General features: G+C 39.5%; 1 protein-coding gene and 1 long non-coding RNA gene across 4 annotated transcripts in view; one reads left to right on the top strand and one right to left on the bottom strand.

Annotated features, from left to right (window-relative positions):
• Positions 1–3069, bottom strand: part of LOC111333673 (uncharacterized) — a 20192-nt gene extending 17123 nt beyond the window's left edge. The window contains exon 1 of one of the 3 annotated variants that reach the window (XM_088731322.1): positions 2523–3069. In XM_088731322.1, coding sequence (XP_088587448.1) covers positions 2523–2954 — 432 coding nt within the window. In that variant the 5' untranslated portion in view covers positions 2955–3069. Of the gene's footprint in view, positions 77–2522 lie in introns of those variants that run through there. The other 2 variants (XM_088731316.1, XM_088731318.1) reach the window with 2 other exon arrangements.
• A 50-nt stretch (positions 3070–3119) lies between these two features.
• Positions 3120–3916, top strand: LOC148740838 (uncharacterized). Its single transcript, XR_015991088.1, has 2 exons — positions 3120–3324; positions 3639–3916. It is a non-coding gene; the product is annotated as an uncharacterized LOC148740838 (long non-coding RNA).
• The last annotated feature ends 16897 nt before the right edge of the window (positions 3917–20813 follow it).

The following is a 20813-nucleotide window of genomic DNA, read 5'->3' as shown; positions in this document are numbered from 1 at the left end:
TTTATCATTGTCTGTCAGAGTCACAAATTAAACTAAAAACAGAAGATGGGTTGAAATTTTCTTGTTGGCCGCCCCCCCCCCGCCTACCCCCAAAAAGAAAATTTATCATTGTCTGTCAGAGTCACAAATTAAACTAAAAACAGAAGATGGGTTGACATTTTCTTGTTGGCCGCCCCCCTACCCCCAAAAAGAAACACGAATAGAAAACTGATCGATAAGGAGTATTTCACGCTTTTAAGTGCATGACGGGTAATCAGGGTCCGATATTCCGTGGGCTCTAATTGATTCCTTTAGATCCATACAGCTTAGTGTTTATAATCCAGATAATTCCACTGATGATTGTGTGTAAGATATGAGATATCCCGTTCCTTCCATATTACGACATTTTCAAGGGAAAATGGCTTTCATGTATAAGCCATTCCACATATTGCCTTGGTAGGGGATCAATAGTGACTTCTGAACACGAATACGAATGCTTAGCTGCGACAGGCTTCGTTTCATTCAGTCATTGCTCGACGTGTTGTAATGACTTTTTTTAAACGTTTGCCTATTGAATGGAACAGGAATTAATTATTTTTTCTTTTGTTATTTAAATTTTTTTTTCAGTTGGAAATTACATATCAGTTTTTAATTAATATACTTATTCGTTTTGTGCAACCGTCACTGTGCAAAATAAATTTTTTGAGTTTTTTCAAAGTCGTAAAAATCAATACGACAAAATCTGAAACAATTCCTATCCCAAGCTTATGTAGTATGTTAAAATGCGATTTCTTTTCGCCATGTTGAGCTCTCCTTAACAATGGTGCTCAAGCAGTGAGCTCATGCGAATCTCTATCGTTATTTTGTGAAGTGTCAGATAACGCTGCTTCTCCTTAGTAATTCATTTGTACTAACTGAAGGTTGTGTTTACTTTGTGTTTTCACTGTTATTAAGCCAATGACATACTTTCCAATATTCGAACTTTTGCGAAACAAAGGGATCTTAAGTGTATTTAATGACCGGCGTGGCATATTATGACAACTCAGTCAAAACCACTCAAAGAGATAACAATGCCAAACATAGCAACATTCCAAATGAGCCCCATATAGGACACTTTGATTGACGTTTTTGTTAAGACTTATGAAATCTTCCGCTTGGTTTCAAGTCGTCCCTTTTAGCCACAAGAATTACCTCGGATGCGCTAAAAAGTCGTCTCCAAATAAAAAGTAGTAAAGATGACATTTTCAGTGAATGACACAGGCGTAGTCGGAGAAAAAAAAAACTCTGTGTGCTCCCGGTAGGAGTCGAACTTAAGAACTTCCGATTTATACTTTGAATGCTCCATCACTGAACTTTAGGAGACTTCTGGCAGACTGGGCCGTTAAATTAGGTCCCTGGATACATGTAGTATTGTCGAACTGTCGAATGGTTATCTGCACTAGAATAGATTGGGAAACTGAGTAGAAAGTATACCATTGAATTCAATGTTGGATGAAACCAAATTAAACCAATTTTGTGAAGCTAATGCATCAACAAATGATGGGGTAGGTTTCTAAAAAAACTGCGATAATGCATCGGTGGGGGGTATAACAAGATGATTTGATTTTATCAGCTGAGTTGCTGGTGTAACTTGGCTGCCATAAAGAGTTTGTAAAGCTGATCTTTCAAGAGCTAACCTTTCGTCAATGTGACATCAGCTCGGTTGATTAAACCAAATTACCTTATAATGCATGAATGATTCGCTTTGAATTCTGGAAGACAGTGATGCCTATTTTATGCAAGATGACCGAGATAATTGTCGTCTAATTATAAGAGTGTTTGTGTTCTCTATTCTGACATCTCATTTAATCTGAGCGATGGAAAAGCTTGTCTTAAAGATTATTGCCTCTATCCTTGTAGTAAAATTGCCATCACTTTGGATGAATTCTGCTAATTTTTTTCATAAATTTATAAAATCACGGAAGTGGAAGAAAGGATCATTTCCATTTAAGCTTATGAATACGTGCCTTGCCTATGCCAAATAGTTGAAAGATCGATTTTTGCATATTATAGAGACGAAGCCAGTTCTAGTTGTCAGTTTAAGGGTAGACAATGTCATGATTGCGCTACAGCTAAAAATGTCGTGAAATCGCAGGCAAAGATAAAACGGCAATGGCAATTTAGTGGCCAGTTAGTGCACATCATGAGATTAGAAGGTTTCCTTCGACCAATCGAAATCGTTTACATTCAAGATATATAATCAAATTGTTTTTACAGTTTTTCAGTTATGATTTTGTTCTGAAATAGGGGTTGGGATTGCCGTGTCAGAAACTTTCTTTTAAATATCTAGTAAGCGAAATTTCACCCTTTACGAGGACTTTGATGCAAAGTCAAGGGCGCAAACACCTTGAAATGTCTACTTGATTTCGATAGAAATTCAACTCGCGTGGCCAAGCTGTAGTGACTGCGTCAACTACGTTTATGTTGCTATCGCATATAGCTCTAAGAAGAAGGGTTTCATTTATAAGGAACGGCTCTATTTTGGAATTTATAAGTATACTCACGATGATGAATCCTTGTTTTGTTGGCCATGGTCGACTTTTTCTCCTCAGACTTGTCCAAATGGCGTAAAGCAAAGAGGCCGCGAGAGGTATCATTTGGGTAAGCACGAGCATCATCACTAAAGCCTGTTTGTTTGTCTCTGCCGAATAATCTGTTGTAGTGTTCGTTCTAGTTTCTTGTACACTTTTAAACTGATGCCCAAGAACCAGCAAACAAATCTTGCTGGTCACGATACAGAATAATACAGCCAAGAAAATTAGAACTGCAGATATCCATTTCAAGATACATATAAAGACGTTGAAAACTTGACCACTTTCAAGCTTCGCACTCACGACTGATTCAGCAGAGTCTTTCCTTTGTACGGTGAATCTCCTCCGAGTTCCTTCGGATGGAGCTGTTCTAGAAACATCGAGGTGGCCATTGCCTTCAGACATCAGAAAGAGCGTCGCTTCAGCTGTATTTTATTCGTCAAACCACGAATGCATACCGTCTTGGGGTGGACAAAATATTTTAAGTCATTGTCACCCATGCATGAGTGCCTAAATACGTCTTTTCTAAAACACATGTATGAACCTTAATATTCACAAATTAACTGATACCCTGAAGCGGCGAAACAATGAGAGTCAATTTGCCAAAAGACAAAAGAGGAAGTATTTCCGCCATTTTTAATGCAAAAGCGTGCATAGCTTGGTCGTCAACGTTACGAGTTCATTTACAAGTTGTATCATTCAGAAATCTTTTAGCAACTCGTATATCCATCCGAAAGTGCTTTTTTTTAATCGGTCGAGGCGAACAAAGTCTAAGGTAGGTGCCCTTCGTAATCCTGGAACAATTTCTTGAAACAAAACGCCTCAGTAAATTTGGAAGCTGTGTTTTGCTACCACTGTAATAAACACGTACTTGCACGTAGTAAAGAAGAAAACCAAATGTAATCCACCTTCATACGTCGAACGCCATTGCGCAGAATGTTGCAACACAATCGGGTACTTTTGTAAGTCCGCCGGCGGTAAATTTGAACGGTCTTTCGAGATAAGAGGGAGTAGCGTTAAAGAAAATGGCTATAAATCGCCTACTTGCGCCTATATTTTACTTTTTTACCCGCAAACTATTTGCCGCAGCTATTGCCCATTGGAATTGGATCGGACATATAATGAGGAAGAACAGAGAGGAACACTGCGTTACAGCATAAGAATGGGGGCCAGAAGGGAGAAGGAGACCTTGAAGACGAAAGACGAATAGCTGGGTGGCAGTCATGGACGATTGTTAGAACTTTAGCAACAAACCGAATTGGATGGAAAGAGAATTTCAAAGCCTTATGTGCCTTATGGCACAAAGAGATATAGAGAATTTGCTCAGTAGCATATGGATTATGTAGAGGAGGGGCCAATAAAATAAATTATACTATGGAATATGCTTTTGCTAGTTTAGATGTCGTCACTGAATAAGCTGATCTTCAGGTTAAATAATACGATGAAGTATTCGCAAAACTTCACAGTCAGCATATGGATAAGTTACTTCCATGTTTATGTAATGCCTAGGAAAATTTTCTCTGCTGTAGGAGGCTTAAATAAGGTATTATCGAAACCGAAGTTTTCGAATTTTTTTCGAAACCGATTCAGTTTTTAAAACAAATAGCGCACACGCCACTGCAATTAAGCATTGGAATTGAGATACTGTACAAACAATACCGACTTTGAAAGCTTTAAGTTATCTGTTGTTATTTAGCGAATCCGGAAATACAACCATTGGCGAAGTTTATCACAGCAGATTAATCGGCAGAAACAACACAATCTTATAAAAAAAATTTGAATTCTGCTATGTTCAGCTCTTTTTAGAGCTCATAGAATCTCCTGTCAACCCTGGTTTTCTAAACATGTCTCAGACGTTGACAGATAGTATAAACCCACTGTTCTGACTTCGAATCAACGGAAAAGCTCTTTGGGAGTGGCGGCAACTAAAAAAGAGTTTTTTGCTCTTCAGCTAAATTGAAGAAAATCGGCGATATGTTGTCCTTGTGTTGCCTCGCTCGTGTCGATAAGCTGTACACAGATTGGAATATACCGTTAAGAGGATGAGCCAGGCCTCAAATGGCACCATTCGCCGGGCCGTGAGATCAAAGTACGGGTCTTGCCTTTCGCCACATCGGGACGAGATCCTCCAAGAACCAGATGAGGCGATCGAGGGGCTGTTATAAAAAGAGAACAAGAACTGGTTACTTTTAACCACAGACTACGTGCCGAAATTTAGGTTATTCCATCCAGCTTTGAAACACAGCGATTCATTTGTAATCAACCAGAAGTACACAGAATAGGCCTACACTCTTACCGATGTAAATCTGATCAAACGACTAAATCAAAAACACGGGTTTTATAAGTGCTGAACTAAGTTCTGAACGCAAACTTTCAAACTATTAAGAGCAAATGTGCCCAAAAATCGAACATTTTCAAAATATGGTGACAACAGCCAAAAAATCGATTCGGCTCATATTCTCAAGTTAGGTTGGTCTAAGAGTGAAGCAAACCACTGCATACTTCGTTTGGTTGAATATCGATTTATTTTCGAGAAAATCGATAACAACTGAATTCCGCCAAAATGTGGCTTTTACGGCTCTAAGTTTCAGACGCATCCCGGAGCGTCGCGTCACAAAATAAAAAAACCTGGATTTGTAAAAGAACCAAATCTTGAAAAACGACATCAAAACATATGTCGATTGCAATTTGAGCAACTCGTGACCATTTATTTATACAATCTAATTTAATTTATCCGACCTACTTGCAACTTGATTAAAAATAGGTCAAAAGTAGCCCGTGATTTAACTATGTGCTATACAAAGTAATTAACCGAAAATCTGGATTTCGGAGGGCGGAGGGTAGTTCTTTTGGATCTCCAAAGGATTTTTTGGGGAAATTATTCGGGGGGATTTAATAAATTTTAAAGTTGGCTAAAATGCGCTGATTCGACGGTGTCGTCAAATAGTCGAAAATGTACACACACTCGCGCAAACTCAATTTTTTCGCATTTTACGTCCAATCTACTGCTTATTTAATATAGTATGCTCTTACCTTCCATGTTTCTGAGGATTGCAGTCCTGAAATTGTTGCATCTCCCTCACGTAAGAGATATTTGCTTAAATGTTAGTCTTTAGCCGAACCACGAACCAAATGTAAGCGGAATTTTGCTGGTTCAGAAACGTGTTCCTCGTGGGCGGAACGACGCTAATTAATTCAAAGTGAGATCTACTGAAATCGACAACTTCGCACAAAATAATAATAATAACAATAATAATAATAACAATAAGATTATTATTAATTTGTCATCAACCTTGCCGCAGATTATGCGGCAAGGCTCCAGATAGTGTGGCACATATCTTGTCAGGATACAGTGCGCTGGCCCAGAGCAAGTATCTCTCTAGACACGACGCAGCACTGAAGGTACTGTTTTACGAACTGTTGTATGATGAGAGATTTATAGACGAGATACCACCCTGGTACTCACCCGACAAGCCGAAACCCGTGTATGAGTCAGAGAATGTTAAAGCTTATTGGGATGTCCCTATATATGCTGATCAACAAGAGGTCAGATGCAATAGGGTGGATGCACGCATTGTAATCATATGTGTAAGAGAGTGGTGACGCTGGAAATGAGCTGCCCGTGGGTTAACAATCGGACAAGAAAGGATGACGAGAAGACACTGAAGTACGGACCCCTTCGCTGGGAACTAAGGCAGCAGTTCCCAGGCTACGAGGTGAAGCAATATAACATTATTATGGATGCCCTCGGGGGGTGGTCACGAGAGCTGGATGTCATGATGCTCGAGCTGGTGGGAGGCAGAAGGACGGACGTACTGCAAAAGATGCAGAGGGCGGTGCTCTCGGGCACGCTGAATATTGCCCGGACTTTCAAGGTGGCAGTTTGAATTCCTGTTAGAAGGAGGACCGTAGACACAACGGAAAAGCTTTTTAGGATTAGTTAATGTACATTTATTTTTTACTCCATGGCTCACAGGCTACGGTTTTCGCCCTGTGCTGCCTGATTAGAATGTAGCATTCAGTTGATTTCTCTGCGACATAATAATAAGAATAATATTAATAATAATAATGTTTCATTGACAGATCCACTAGGTGGCTCTTCTCTGTTAAAAATGCATAAATTACAATTAAAATAAATCAAATTAAGTTATTCACAAATTACGCAATATGCAATTAAAAGTGGAAGTAAGATTGATAGAATAGAAATTACAGTAAAACTACCTGATCGCTCTGTACTCTATTACCTAAAAAATTCCTTGAAAGTCTTAAAAAGGTTCTGTAATCTTTACAGTTTCTAATAGATTTTGGTAAATTGTTGAATAGGTTCGACGCGTGGTCTTGGAAAGTGCTGTTTTCGGTCGGGACCACTAATCTAATTGAATTGCTTGAGCGCAATTCATTGCAGCATTCCTGTTTTATTATTTTAAGATAATCTGGCCAAGTCTCAGTGTTAGGCAAAGCTTTAAAGCATGATTTCAGGAGGTTCAAATCCCTTCTCTCGTTGATTGGAAGCCATCCGATTCTAAGTACATCCCGAAAGTTCTAAACATAATTACTGATCCCCATGAAATTCTATTGTTCTCTCTCTGCATTAAATCAACGATTGTAGTCTTTAAGATGACAAAACAACTGTTTCAGGAAAACGGAGGCGGTCCTTTTTGTTAGCAGGGAAATTATCAGGGGTAATATAATTAAACGCGCTAAATAAGCATGCTGCAATATCAAAAATACTGCAATGTGCAGGCTGCAATAGGATTTCATGGGGATGAATAATTATAATAGATAATTACTTCGGCACATGGCATTATGAGAAATATTTTTCATAATGCCATATGCCTCAGTAATTATCCATTAAATAGTGACCGAGTACAAAACCTGCAGCAGCAAATTGAACTCGTTGCAAACGGCGAAGTAAGAATTGTGGTAAAGGGTAAAAAGCCAGATCTGTATAATCTAGTTTTGACAAAATCAATGTTTCTGCCAGTTGCTTTCTAAGCTCATATTTGGCAAGGTATTTCAATTTTCTTAGTATCGATAGAGTGGCGTAGCATCCAGATACCGTGTGCTTGATGTGATCGTCCCACTTAAGATCTTCATTGATGTGAACTCCAAGCAGTTTGCAAGACTTAATACGTTCTAGTTTATAACCACTGACTACGATATTAGGATCATACTCGTCACGGTGATGTACTCTGAACATTTGCGAAGTGGATAGGATCATAATCTTGATTCTGTCGTTGTTAAAGGTGAGGGTACTCTACTTAGACCAGGCACTTAGTTTATTAATTGATTGGGAGATAGTTTTTCTACAGTTATTTAGGTCAGATACTTAAGCATGATCGTAGATTTTTGTGTCGTCCGCATACTGGAGGCATTTGACATTTACGTACTCCTGAAGATCAGCAACATAGATATTGAATAGCACCGGACCTAAGATGGAGCCTTGCGGAACCCCAAATTCACGTTTTTAACCTCTGAGCACGTGTCATCGATCTGTACGAATTGTTTACGATGTGTAATATAATTGAGTGTCCATATCAGGAAGTCTCTAGGGAAACCTAGTATACTCATCTTGGTGATAAGATTTCTGAAACAAATCGTATCGAAGGCTTTGGAGAAGTCGGCTAAGATCATCATAGTTACCTCCGCACGTTTCCTGGCTTTTACTACGTCGTCTCGTATGGCTTGAAGTACAGTAGTAGTCGATTGTCCCTTTCCATAGGCAGAAATTTTATTGTTGAGAACACTGAAATAGAACATTGTACTGTGAAACACGTGGCTTCCGGAAATTAGGTCTTGTTTTAAATACAGGAAACAGGGGTAAACAGTAATCTAACCTCGTTAGTGATTTAAAAAATGTATCATAATTAAATGTATCATGGTATTTTTAAAAGAATTGTTTTAGGTGGATAAAGCTCACATTGGGTCAAAAAGAGCGAAAGATCTGCAAATGGCATAGCACATCACTTCAGATGTGCCGTTAGAGAAAAATACAGTGTTGGAATACTTGTTTATTTCAAAGAAGCTGTATTAGAGTTAAAACTGGATAACCAAAACCTTTACTTAAAATTTTGTACTAGCCAACGTTCAGCAGAGTTATATTTACACTACTTCTTTCCCAGAGCCTACCATGCCTTGTTAAGTTACTCGTGTCGCTAGTAAGACTACGACCCAAGTAGTGCGTTCTCATATTCACTTTCATATATTACTGGCAACGGTTAAAAAGCTCACGTCTGGTACTAAAACCATTCATTCTAATCACTACACCAGCTGTATGCCTAAGGACTTAAAATAAAATACATGTTCGCTGAGCGTTAATTGTACTAGTATTGTATATTTGAAACAGTGGCTTTGAAAGAATCAACCCAACTAATAAGTTATTTGGTACTCTTATCGAAGAAGCTAGCCAAGTAAGAAGTAATTTATCCCCCTTAAATACGATCGGGTTCAAAGCCCTCAATGAATTACATGGCAATATATTGTAAAGTCTAGATGATGCGTAAAGACACATTGTAGGCCTGTTGTCTGATCAGAACAGAATTTTCACTCCCTCTGCGTAAAAGCTAACATCTTTTCCTTTTTTTAGCAAAAAAATAGTAAACAAACCCATTCTGGGGTTAATCTGTCCTTCCAAGTGAATTAAATTTAAGAAGTAAATGACTTTTTATAGACGGTCTAAAGAAAACACTTCTCAGTTTAGCTATAGTGGATCAGCAAGGTGAATTAGTAATCCGTTAGATTTTCCGACAGGGCGCGGGTCTTTTCGCAGGCAGGGAGTTCAAGGTTTGCATTAGATATTTAGTCCATACTTTTGCAAACACATTTTTCAACTAATTCTTGCAAAATATCTTTAAAGGGCTGCTTCCGCTTGCTGGTTATTGAAGAAACGTCTAGTTCAAGCGCAGTGCAGATCTTCCGTAGGATCCCACCGGAAAACTTTGACAACTGGGACTGGCACGCGATTTCACAAATGTTGTATTTGTCATACATGATTGGGTGTTGAAGGTCGAAAGTCTTTATTACTTCCTCAGTCAGCTCTTGGATGTCTTTCTCTGAGTTTGCCTAATGTCTTTCATAATCATCATCGCTGTCAAGTTTTTTTCGCTGTCAAGGGGGAAAAAAATCCTGCTATCTGCTGAGGTGTAAGGAAGTCATCCTTTTCAGAGATACTGGAGCCATCGCTGTGCTTAGCTCTTCGCATTGCCTTGGAAATGTTCGTGGGGCCAGCCTTTTGCCCAGCGCGTTCTCCCTCTTGAAATACTTTTTCTGGGCATCCGGGTGAGGTTCTTTTTTGTTACTATCACGAAATTAAGAGCCCACCCCATCATCATCATCTTTATTTACCTTAATTTAACAATAAAAAATATTTAATTACAGCGATAACAGTTAGAAGGCGAGGAGACCCAAGAAGCCACCAGGCTTATGGGAGAGCCACCTCACTTACAAAAATAAATTAAGTAAAAAAAAAGTGCTGCGAATGTGCGGCTTGATCAATTCAGTGATTATTTAAGTAAAAACTCTTGCAATTTCGTTTTAAAGCTGAGAAAGTTTGGCGTACGAGTGACTGAAATAGGGAGAGAGTTCCAAATTTTAGGACCTTGGTAGAGAATTGTAAATTGCTTGACATTTGTACGGCACAAATGCGTTCGATAATTACCGGCTGTTCTGGTACCATAGTTGTGAATTTGGCTATTCCTTACAAAAAGATCGCGAAGAAATGGGGGCAATAAGTTATTTTTGAAATAAAACATAAATTTGGCGATTTCAAACGTATTGACTTGGAAAATATCTAAAATTCCTAGTTTGGAGAATAAAGGGGCAGAGTGGTCTCGATAGTCTGAGTTGGTGAGAGCCCGTACAGCTTGCTTTTGCAAATAATAAATTCTATTTAAGTTAGATACGTATGTGGACGACCAGACGGAGTTACAATAGGCGATATAAGGATAAACTAAGGTGTAATACAAAGTGAGTTTGGTTGCAGAGGATAGGGAAAAGCGAGACCTAAATATAATACCTATTGATTTAGCGATTTGTTAACATACATAGCTGATATGGTATTTTCAGATGAGATTGTCAATATAGACCCTAAGGAATTTAGTTACATTAGCTTGTTGTTGGGGTTCACCTCCAAAGGAGAGAGAAATGCTGGAGTTAAATGTCTTCTATCTGGGTTTAAAAATTATGTAGTTGGTTCTCTTTATATTAACTGAAAGTTTGTTACATTTTAGCCAAACGTCAATGTTTTGGAGTTCATCATTGAGTATGGATTCTAAGCAATTTAGATTTGAGTGAGAATAAAAGATACTGGTGTCATCAGCGAAAAGTAGAGGGTCTGATAATTCAGAGGCATTAGGAAGGTCATTAATGTATAGAATAAACAATACTGGGCCTAAAATCGAACCTTGAGGGACTCCACACTTGATTGTTTGCATCGGAGAGCAAGCTTGATTGAATTGGACAAATTGCTGGCGGAAAGAAAAGTAGCTTTTAAACCACTGCAGAGCCACGTCACGGATACCATCACCATGGTGCTCCAATTTGGCAAACAAGGTTTGGTGGTTGAGAGTGTCGAATGCTTTGGAAAGATCTAGGAAAACACCCACCGTTGTTTGGTGTTGGTCGATTGCAGATGCAGTTTTATTTACCAAATGAATTAACGCGTGCGATGTTGAGTGATTTTTCCGAAATCCGAACTGACAGCGGTAAAGTATATCGTGTTTTTCTGCAAATTCTACTAGGCGATTGTATATGACTTTTTCGAAAAATTTGGAAAAATTAGACAACAAAGAAATAGGTCTGTAGTTTACCAAAAAGCTAGGATCCTCTGCCTTGAAGATGGGAAAGATTTTAGCGACTCTAAGTTTGTCCGGGAAAATGCCTTTTAGTAAAGACATATTGATGATATCTGCCAAAGGAGCAGAAATAAGGTGAAATGAATATTTAATTACATGCATTGGTAGCACAGGACCATTGGTATTAAAGGACCATTGGTAGTACAGGACCATTGGTAGTACAGGACCATTGGTAGTACAGGACCATTGGTAGTGCAGGACCATTGGTAGTGCAGGACCATTGGTAGTACAGGACCATTGGTAGTACAGGACCATTGGTAGTACAGGACCATTGGTAGTACAGGACCATTGGTAGTACAGGACCATTGGTAGTACAGGACCATTGGTAGTACAGGACCATTGGTAGTACAGGACCATTGGAAGTACAGGACCATTGGTAGTACAGGACCATTGGTAGTACAGGACCATTGGTAGTACAGGACCATTTGTAGTACAGGACCATTGGTAGCAAAGGACCATTGGTAGCACAGGACCTTTGGTAGTACACGACCATTATCCTCTCACGATAGATACATCTTCATCTACAGTTTAGGGAACGATACCAGCGCCATGCTCCAGTTTAGCTGCGTACAATGCCATTGCCTTGTCGTAAAGCGTTTTTGGTCTAGGGCATACCTGTGTTTGCCACAATCCAGATGTTTTTCTAAGGAAGATAAAGCTGGAATGACGATACACCTCTCCTCTGGACAATAAAAGAGCCCACTTCCTTTTTCACAGGTTTCTTCGTCGCTGTCACTCTCTCTCGCTAAAGCCATTGTCAATTCTGTTGTTTGTTTTGCGCTTCGTCTAGCTTCATCGCCAGAAATCGAGGACATTTTGCTCCCGCATTCAGTGGTCAGCGGATTGCAGTCGGATGAAAACAAAGATGGCGGTCAAGACAAATTCCATATAAAATATTGAACGATTTTAGTTCTGTGGATCTTCTTTATGGAGAAAAAAGCAAAAGGAAAACAACTTTGAACTGATCTCTTGGTATTTTGTAAGGCAGAGCGACTTATAGGAATCTGCTGTCTGATGTAATGCAAGGGACACTCTGAACTAAGTTTCAATGTCCACTCAAACTGGCTTTTTTGCAATCGTCTAAGATGTCAGACATTTTGGAAATTGTACCTTAAACCATTTGCATTAAATAATGGGAAGATCTAGGCAAATCGTACTTGAAAAGGGCTTTTTCTCCCAGTTGAAAACACAGTTCAACGAGCGTACTAATACAGATCTCTCTGATCTGCTTCTTAATTTTCGCGCGAGAAAATTTTTATTCAAGGCTCTACTTTGATATCAGGGGGTCTGGATTGAGTTTATTTCCCGTCAAACATTGCTGAATTGCAAAAACAAATATGGCGACAGTTTGAAGGTTTCGCGGAGGGTTTTTCTTTTAACGCTTTCCCTTCTGGTGCGTCCTCAAGGATGGTCTCAGATCACAGACTCCACAGAGCAAAAATAGCAATTTTCAAGCTCTTTTGGAAGTATCTCATTATCAAGAAATGTCTCTTTTTATGGACGATTTGCTTATTTCGAAATTCCCTTTATTTAATGCGAGTCGGAGCTAGTTGACTCCCTGGAAGGGTTGCTCCTCAAATCGGCGATCCTTTGCCATGGATTACGCTATATTTGAAACAGACATGAGGTAATGGGTAGCCTCGAATATCGAACATTGCTGATTTTGCTGGAAGTAAGTAGACAGACAGCTTTTGAATTATTTTTATGTTAGAAGTACAGCTTAATCTCTACTGAACATGTTTCGAGTCTGAGCTAAGGAATAACCTTATTCGCATTTGTGGTATTTTGGATTTTTGTGGAAATCCCATACAATCTCTTACACGATTTCGCCGCCATTAACTTCTCAATACGCACCGCGTTCGGCATTTTGACCCAGATTTCTGGCAATGTTGACGGTTTGAAAAGAAACGTTGGAGTGCGCATTATCTTTATGCTTGTTTATCTGAGGAAGAGAGCTACTGCTTTGTTTACAGAAACTACTCCAAGGTAAAAGTTTACTGCAACCAACTCCATACGCTCTCCACACTGGCACACCTTCGTTGGTGTATGCAATATTAGTCATATTTGATGGGAGATCTGTTAGTGGAGGACATCCGGTGTTGGTACCCTCAGAGGTTGCGATACTTGGTGATGACCAAAAGGATCTCAGTCTCTGAGTAAGAGAATAAAACTGAGGATTTTCTTTGGGGTGTCCGAAATTTTCGGTTGAATAGTTCGCATTTCGGAAACTAAGAACGTTCAAAGGGAGTCCTCTGGGGCAACTTCAGTCAAACATGCATCAACAGTTTGTTGCGCCTTTCGGATGTAATGCCGCTTGGGCCGTTCGGATGCTTCTGCCTACGGTTTTTCCAAAGAATGGCGGATTGGATTAATATCCCTTGAAGTGAGAAACTCGTTCAGCTTTTCTTTTGGTGATCCACTTTTTTCCTCGGCGAAAGATGGTTCGTAAAGACTTGCTTCTGGTGAAGGTCTTAATTTTTAAGTAAAAGAGACTTCACGAGGCTCCTCCATCTCTTCTTCTAATTTTTTTCTAAATGGAAAAAACAACGACAAAGCGAGTGTAAACTCCAAATTTCCTAAGATATTTCTTGGATTAAAAGCGCTTTACAATACATAAAAACACTGATTTGAGGTTTCCGATGTAGATAACACGAGTGTAGAAAGGGACATCAATATTTTGTTTTGCAAAAAGGTCCTTTTATCAGTCTCCTCGCATAAACATACGCAAAAGGGGACTTGTTTCTGGGACAAGCTTGAGAGAATAGTCTTTCCCCTTGCGATGTCACTAAAATGTCATGGTGGTGAATCCATTTTCCAGGGGTACAGACTACTCCTTTCCCCTATGAGACCAAAGGGTTATGTTAACATTTTTAATAATGGATGAAGTACATCTGCAAAAAATTGTTACGGAAACAAAAGACTTATGTTTCAAGGCTTCCTTTACCATCATAATTTCTTGCAGACTGCGGAAGAATGGCTATGATGGTCAACAGAATTTGATGGTTTATAGAGTATAAGGTGTAACTGTGAGGGTGGTAGAAATGATTAGCCGAAAATCTTCTTTAACAGTGGTTACTAGTTATACGTTTGGATTCGCTGAGTCTGTCCGTGAATGCCATTGGCATTTGTATTGACTGCAGGTACATGTATGCGGTCGAAGCTAACCAGGACTAAGTTTTTCCAACTGTTCAACAACATTGACGGCTACAGAGGCAACCGATGGTGAGGCCGCAGTGGCTGCCACTTTCTCGTCTGTAGCGAGGGCTCTCAATGCTTTTTGACATGTTGCACAAATGCCTTAAAAAAATCAAGAGCCATTAGTAGTAATTACGCAATTTGAAAAAAATATATATTTCAGGTGTCTTGAAAAGAAAAGGTAAGCTAAAAGGCAATTCACCTGAGCCAACTTGAAGAAACATTCCTGTCTTCTTTAATATTATTTTCGGAGCATCACGTTTCCCTATTCCTCTGTCACACTTTGGCCGGGTTCTGTCACTTTTACCATGGTTTGATAGATCAGATGGAACTCTGCACCTCGACCTGGCATCTCTCGTCCACCCCAAACTAAGCTTTGCACAATGCAAGGGACATATTGTCATGGATCCGGAATGTATGTTAACAGGAGAAGCAAATATAGCTGCTCGGCTGAGAATTATGTCAACTTCGTCTCTTGGCCCGGAAAAACCGAAACTAGCAGAATGGCTATCAATCCGCTTTAAACAGGCTAGAAGAGGTATAACTTCCGTTTCCTGTTTTCTGGATCGTTTGTCGAAGCCACACAGTGCCTTCTGGTATAGTTTTGAAGGAGCAGGAGATATCCATATTAAGAGAACACGACACGCAATGCAGTGGCAATAATTACATCTTTTCTCTGCTACTCGTTTTATTAGTAAACTGGAATGCCAGTTCCAAGAGAATTTCTGTGATTAAAATAAACTGCGTCGATAAAACGAGGAACACGGACCATTCTTGGGAATTCCGGAACATCACTCGATCAATCAATCAATCAAACAATCAATAACTGTAAAAATAGTGAGAAAGAGAACTAGGTTCATCTTTCGCTCTTTTTGACCTAATATGAGCTTTATCCACCTAAAACAATGTTTTAAAAAAATACCATACTACATTTAATTATAATACATTTAATCACGAAATGAATTAAAACAAGACCTAAGTTCCTGAAGCCACGTGTTTCACAGTACAAAGTTCTGTTTTTGCGAACTTGTCGATTTCAGTAGATCTCGGCACTACGAATTGATCAGTGTTGTTCCGCCCACAAGAAACGCGTTTCTGAACCAGCAAAATTCCGCTTACAGTTTGTTTCGTGGTTCGGTTAAAGGCTCACATTTAAAGTGCCCCTAAGACCAAAATTTTCGTACATCATTTTTTTTTTTCATTTTCGTGTTCAGTGTGTCTCCCTTACCTATTCTGCCAAATTTCAGTTTAGACTGAGCACCAGAAATATCTTTTTTCGGGCCGTTAAATTCACGATATCGCGTCCGCCATTATTTGATCATATTCCGGAAGTTGATCGCAAGACTCAGAGGAAGTGACGTCAAAGGCTCAACGCGAAAATCTCACATGGCAAAATGTCAAGCAAACATAACAGAGTGCTTTACTCTATTCTTACAAAAACTGATCAAAAATGACTGGGCATCGATGCGTAATTCAAAGCTTAAGTAATCGTGCAGACCATGCTGCAGGTATTTCTCTGCATCGGAGCCTTGCAAATAGATCAGAGCGGGAAAAACGGATGCGATTTGTGCGACCTCGCCGAGTAAACTTCAATCCTACAGAAATATTTGTGATCTACTCTGAACACTTTTCGGAGGACTGTTTCGAGAGATCTGTGTACTTTGAAGGATCTAGGCGAGGAATTCTGTCGGGTTCAGTGCCTACCGTTGAAGAAGAAAAGGGACAAGAAAAACTGTCCTCAGTGCGATCTCGATGCCGAAAAGCGAAGTCTACGAACCTCCACGGATTTTGTCACCTTTACATATGAGCTGATCAGTATCCACCTTTAACAACTCTCTGGAAGAATACCTTACACAAAGGAAAGTACTCGGTGAACATTGTAAATAAGAATGATAAAATAGCCGAATTGAGGATTGAGATTTCTGACCTCAAAGTGCTCAATTTTACACAAAAGAGATGAAAAATATAATTGTGTGCTCTGATTCTAAAAAAAGCTGGCTTTAATATCAGCGAAAGCAGAACAAGCAGCTTAAGACACAGAGCGTAAAAACACTTTAAAATGTAGGCTCGCAGCCAAAAGACCGAGAAAATGAAAATTTCTTTAAAAACCTGTCAAACTATCAACCATCTGACAGCCAAGTCAGCGTGCTATCAAAGGCTTTCAAATTCATCCCAACGCCCGTGACAAACGAATTTAAATTCAGGCCAACTTCTGCGAGATTTATTCGGAAGAAGAATGCGCCTCCGTTACACCTTTCACGGACAAAACAAAAAGCCACTTCTGTTTCATATCAAACTGTATGCCACCAGTTCAGTCTTCTATCGCCCTCCAGAGCTACTTGGAAAATTGTCATAACGCTACTTGCAGACTGCATCTAAGCCAAAAAATACTTTGTAACGCAATGAGGTCACGGCTCTAAAAGAGTTGAAACAAACTCTGCTTTGAACCTCACCGAAGCAACACAACAATAGCCATCATGAATATGACAGAAAAAACAAAAGAGGCCAAAGTGCAACTCAACCACAGAGTTCACTTCAAACCTCTCAAAGCACCGATAGTAAAAAACACGTAGGAAAGGGTTAATGATATATTGACCAAATACATCAGGGAAAACACATTGATGGCTTAGAAAATTAAAAGGCTTTCAAAAACTTCCAAGATCAGCCTTCGGATACACAATTAGCCATTGACGAAAACTATTTTTACTAATCACCTGATCATTTCTTACGAAAAAGGAAAATCCCTTACGACAAGCAAAAATACAAATGAATAAAGGCTGATAGTTTCTAAAGAAACTGTTTGGGGCTGCGTTGATGGGGGTAACGAAATAATTTGGATATACAGGGGCGTTGCCAGGATTTTTCAAAGGGGGGGGGGGGGTCACAGAGGCTGCTCACCAGATTGTCATGTCGACCTCCCCGCCGTGCATGTTTTACTTCATGTTACAGTTTTGGGATGAGCAGCGAGAGTATACTGGGCAGGCCAACATATTGTCATGGCGTTTTCACCACCTGAATATTGTAGGTTGTTTGCTCAGAAGAAGGCCTACCAAGGGGAGGGATCACGGGCACCCCAGGACCCCCCCTGGCTACGCCCTTGGATATATCAACAAAGTTGAGTGGTAAATTGGCCACCGTAACGATTACAAAAGCTGACGTTTCGAGCGTTAGCCCTTCGTCGGAGCGAATAGAGGAATTGTGGATTGTGTGTGCTTTTAAAGGCAGAAAATGGAGCTACGTTATTGGTGGGAACATGGCAACGAGAAAAACGCGAGTAAATTAGTGGAATGAAAAGCGTCCGTTGATCCCTGTGGGATTTAGACTGCCGGTTTGAAAGATGAGCTTTTGTTGAAGAGTTTTACTGCTTTCCGAGCTACCTAAGTTTAAGGAAAGACCGTAGATTGCCATATGTTGCTTAGAATGATTAGGTAAGCGAGAATACAGTTCGCAGGCAATAAAGCGATGCGACCACAAAAGCCACATGAGGAGTCCGTGCAATTCTGTGTTTATCTTCATTCGCATGGCAAAAATTCATCGTTTGTCGGCGCAAAACTATCCACAGAAGCTTCAAATGATTTCTAGGACAATTCATCGTCTGAAAAAGTCGACGTTTCCCGACTGACAACGAAACAGTTCTCAAAAAAGTAATATGTGTGATTCTCTGTGCAGCGAACAAATAGAGTCGTGAAAAAGCAAAGCATACGTTTGTTGAGCCTTTGACGTCATGATGATGTTTTTACGGGCTCGGCTAGAACATGTTTCCGGCAATGGCGGACGATTTCTGGACGACTTTGAAGCTGTAAAAATTGGTCATTGAAGGTTTGTTTTGAGTTTTTAATGGCAAAAAGGGTCTTAACTTGATCCAATTCAACATTGTGTAAACAATTTAGGCCAAAATAAAATGGTCAATACTCGTCTCAGGGGCACTTTAAGCAAAGATCTGTTACGTGAAGTAATTACAGCCTCTTTTTCAACGGAATGGGAATAGCGAAACCTCAAATCAAGACCCAGAGATACGCTTTGTGAACAATACTTATTAGGAGGCGTTGACTATCCTTTCAAGTAATATCGCTATTGTGAGGGAGATGCAACAATTTCAGGACTGCAATCCATAGTAGGTAAGAGCATATTATTTTAAATAAGCAGTAGATTGGACGTAAAATGCGAAAAAATTGAGTTTGCGTGAGTATGTGTACATTTTCGTCTAACTGACGACACCGTTGAATCGGCGCATTTTATCCAACTTTAAAATTTTATGAAATCGCCCCGAATCATTTCCCTAAAAAATCCTTTGGAGATCCAAAAGAACTACCTTCCGCCTTCCAAAACCCAGATTTCTGGTTTATTGTTTTGTATAGCACATAGTTAAATCACGGGCTACTTTTGACCTATTTTTAATCTAGTTACGGTTAGGTTAGCCTGAATTTCAGCCGCCTCCTCCGCTCGCTAAGTCACTCGGGGAGAGAGGCGTCTGAAAGCACTGGGCGTTAGTGCTGTCCGGTGACGTCACTACACAAAAACCTGGTAGTGGTTCAGATTGGTTGCCGTGTTAATTTATTCGCGCGACTCGAATAATTTTGAATAATTATTATGTTTTGATGTTGTTTTCAAGATTTGATACATTTTATCAATCCAGGTTCTTTCATTTTGTGACGCGACGCTCTGAGATGCGTCTGAAATTTTGAGCCTCAAAAGCCACATTTTGGCGGAATTCAGCTGTTATCGATTTTCTCGAAAATAAATCGATATTCTGCCAAGCGAAGTATGCAGTGGTTTATTTTCTATTGAGACCTACCTCACTTTGAAATATGGGCGAAATTCAATTTTCAGCTATTGCCACCAAATGTTTGACCGTTGATAACATTCGCTTTTAATGGCCCGGAATGAACCATATAACTTAAAAAAAGTCGGGTTCGAAAGAACGTTGTATTCCTTTGTTGATTGCTAGAAACAAAGGATCGCCAAACAACGAGAATGAATAACGAGTGATAAGTACAATATTTTTGTGTTTAAAGATAGTGCATCATCACAGCTCCATGACCTTATTATCAAGCTTACGAATGTTTAGAAGCAGAATTGTCATAAAGGGAGGGTGGCGGAAGAAGTCGGGCGACGTCATTAACAGCGTCATCTAAAGGAATTAAGGTTAGCTTGGTTTACCAATCAATTAACCCCGTTCATGTATTTATTTTTAGTCTGCACTTAGTTTTGTAATTAGATATTTTTATCTATGGAAGTCTTTAATACGAAATTAATCAATTGCAAATTAATCATATTTTAAAAATGATACCTTAGCATTCTTTACAGAGAGAAGACGCAGAATGCACTCAGGTTCGCCGAGACATGCGGTTTGGGAGTTAAACATTAAGAACCAATCTTTATCCGTAAAAAATAGAAAAAGCTCAATCCTATCCATTAAGCCGCCCTTAAATTACATTTCGTAAACGAAGTAATGAGTGAGAGAGTTTTGAGAAAAGTCTACCGGTCTGATCTTCATTTCAGTTGTCTTGTGAGCACTGCAAGTTGCCTGCATGCATACTATTTCCTTTGTTGCACGCAGAGAGAAAAAAAAAAGCAAAACGAAGCAAAACAAGACGTAAAATATTCTCAGAGTGGTATTAAAACACTTCCCTCGTGTGCCCGGCACATTGTTTCACTAAGATATCGGTGACTCTCAAAGAGGCTTGCAAATCTCTTTTTCATCAGTGTGAGAGGTATTTGCATGACTCAGTTAGTTTCTCTGGCTCAAACTAGACACGCTGTAAACCGTGATAGTCGTTAAAGGATTGGTAGAGACAGAATTGATCAAGATGTTGATAGAGACTCATAGTGCAAGCTACCTATAACTACGATCTTATTGGAGCGCAAAGGATGGTGATTGCCTAAATGAAGCAGCACGAATAAGATTTCCAAGGTTCAGCTGGTACTTAGCATTCTCGTCTCCAGTTGAAAGCCACGCACACTCAGCGTAAACAGTGTTCATAAAAACAGTTTTGTTATTAGTTACTCCCAGATCTACGTAAACCTTGTTTTGTCTTATTTCTTGTGAAGTGGCGGATCTTTACTAGTCCGAGCCAGTATTCACCAATGAGAAAGCTACCGAATCAATGTTTTTACTCATCCCAGCTGCGATTGAAATCAATTGATCCCTTCAGTCTCTTCTGTATCAAAATCTACCCTCCACTGGCTGTTGTCTGTTCACAATATACATCAAATG

The sequence above is a fragment of the Stylophora pistillata genome, chromosome 1 (assembly GCF_964205215.1).
Source record: "Stylophora pistillata chromosome 1, jaStyPist1.2, whole genome shotgun sequence".
NCBI lineage: Eukaryota > Metazoa > Cnidaria > Anthozoa > Scleractinia > Pocilloporidae > Stylophora > Stylophora pistillata.
The sequence above is the reverse complement of the archived record's forward strand: the minus strand, read 5'-3'. Positions and strand labels throughout refer to the sequence as shown.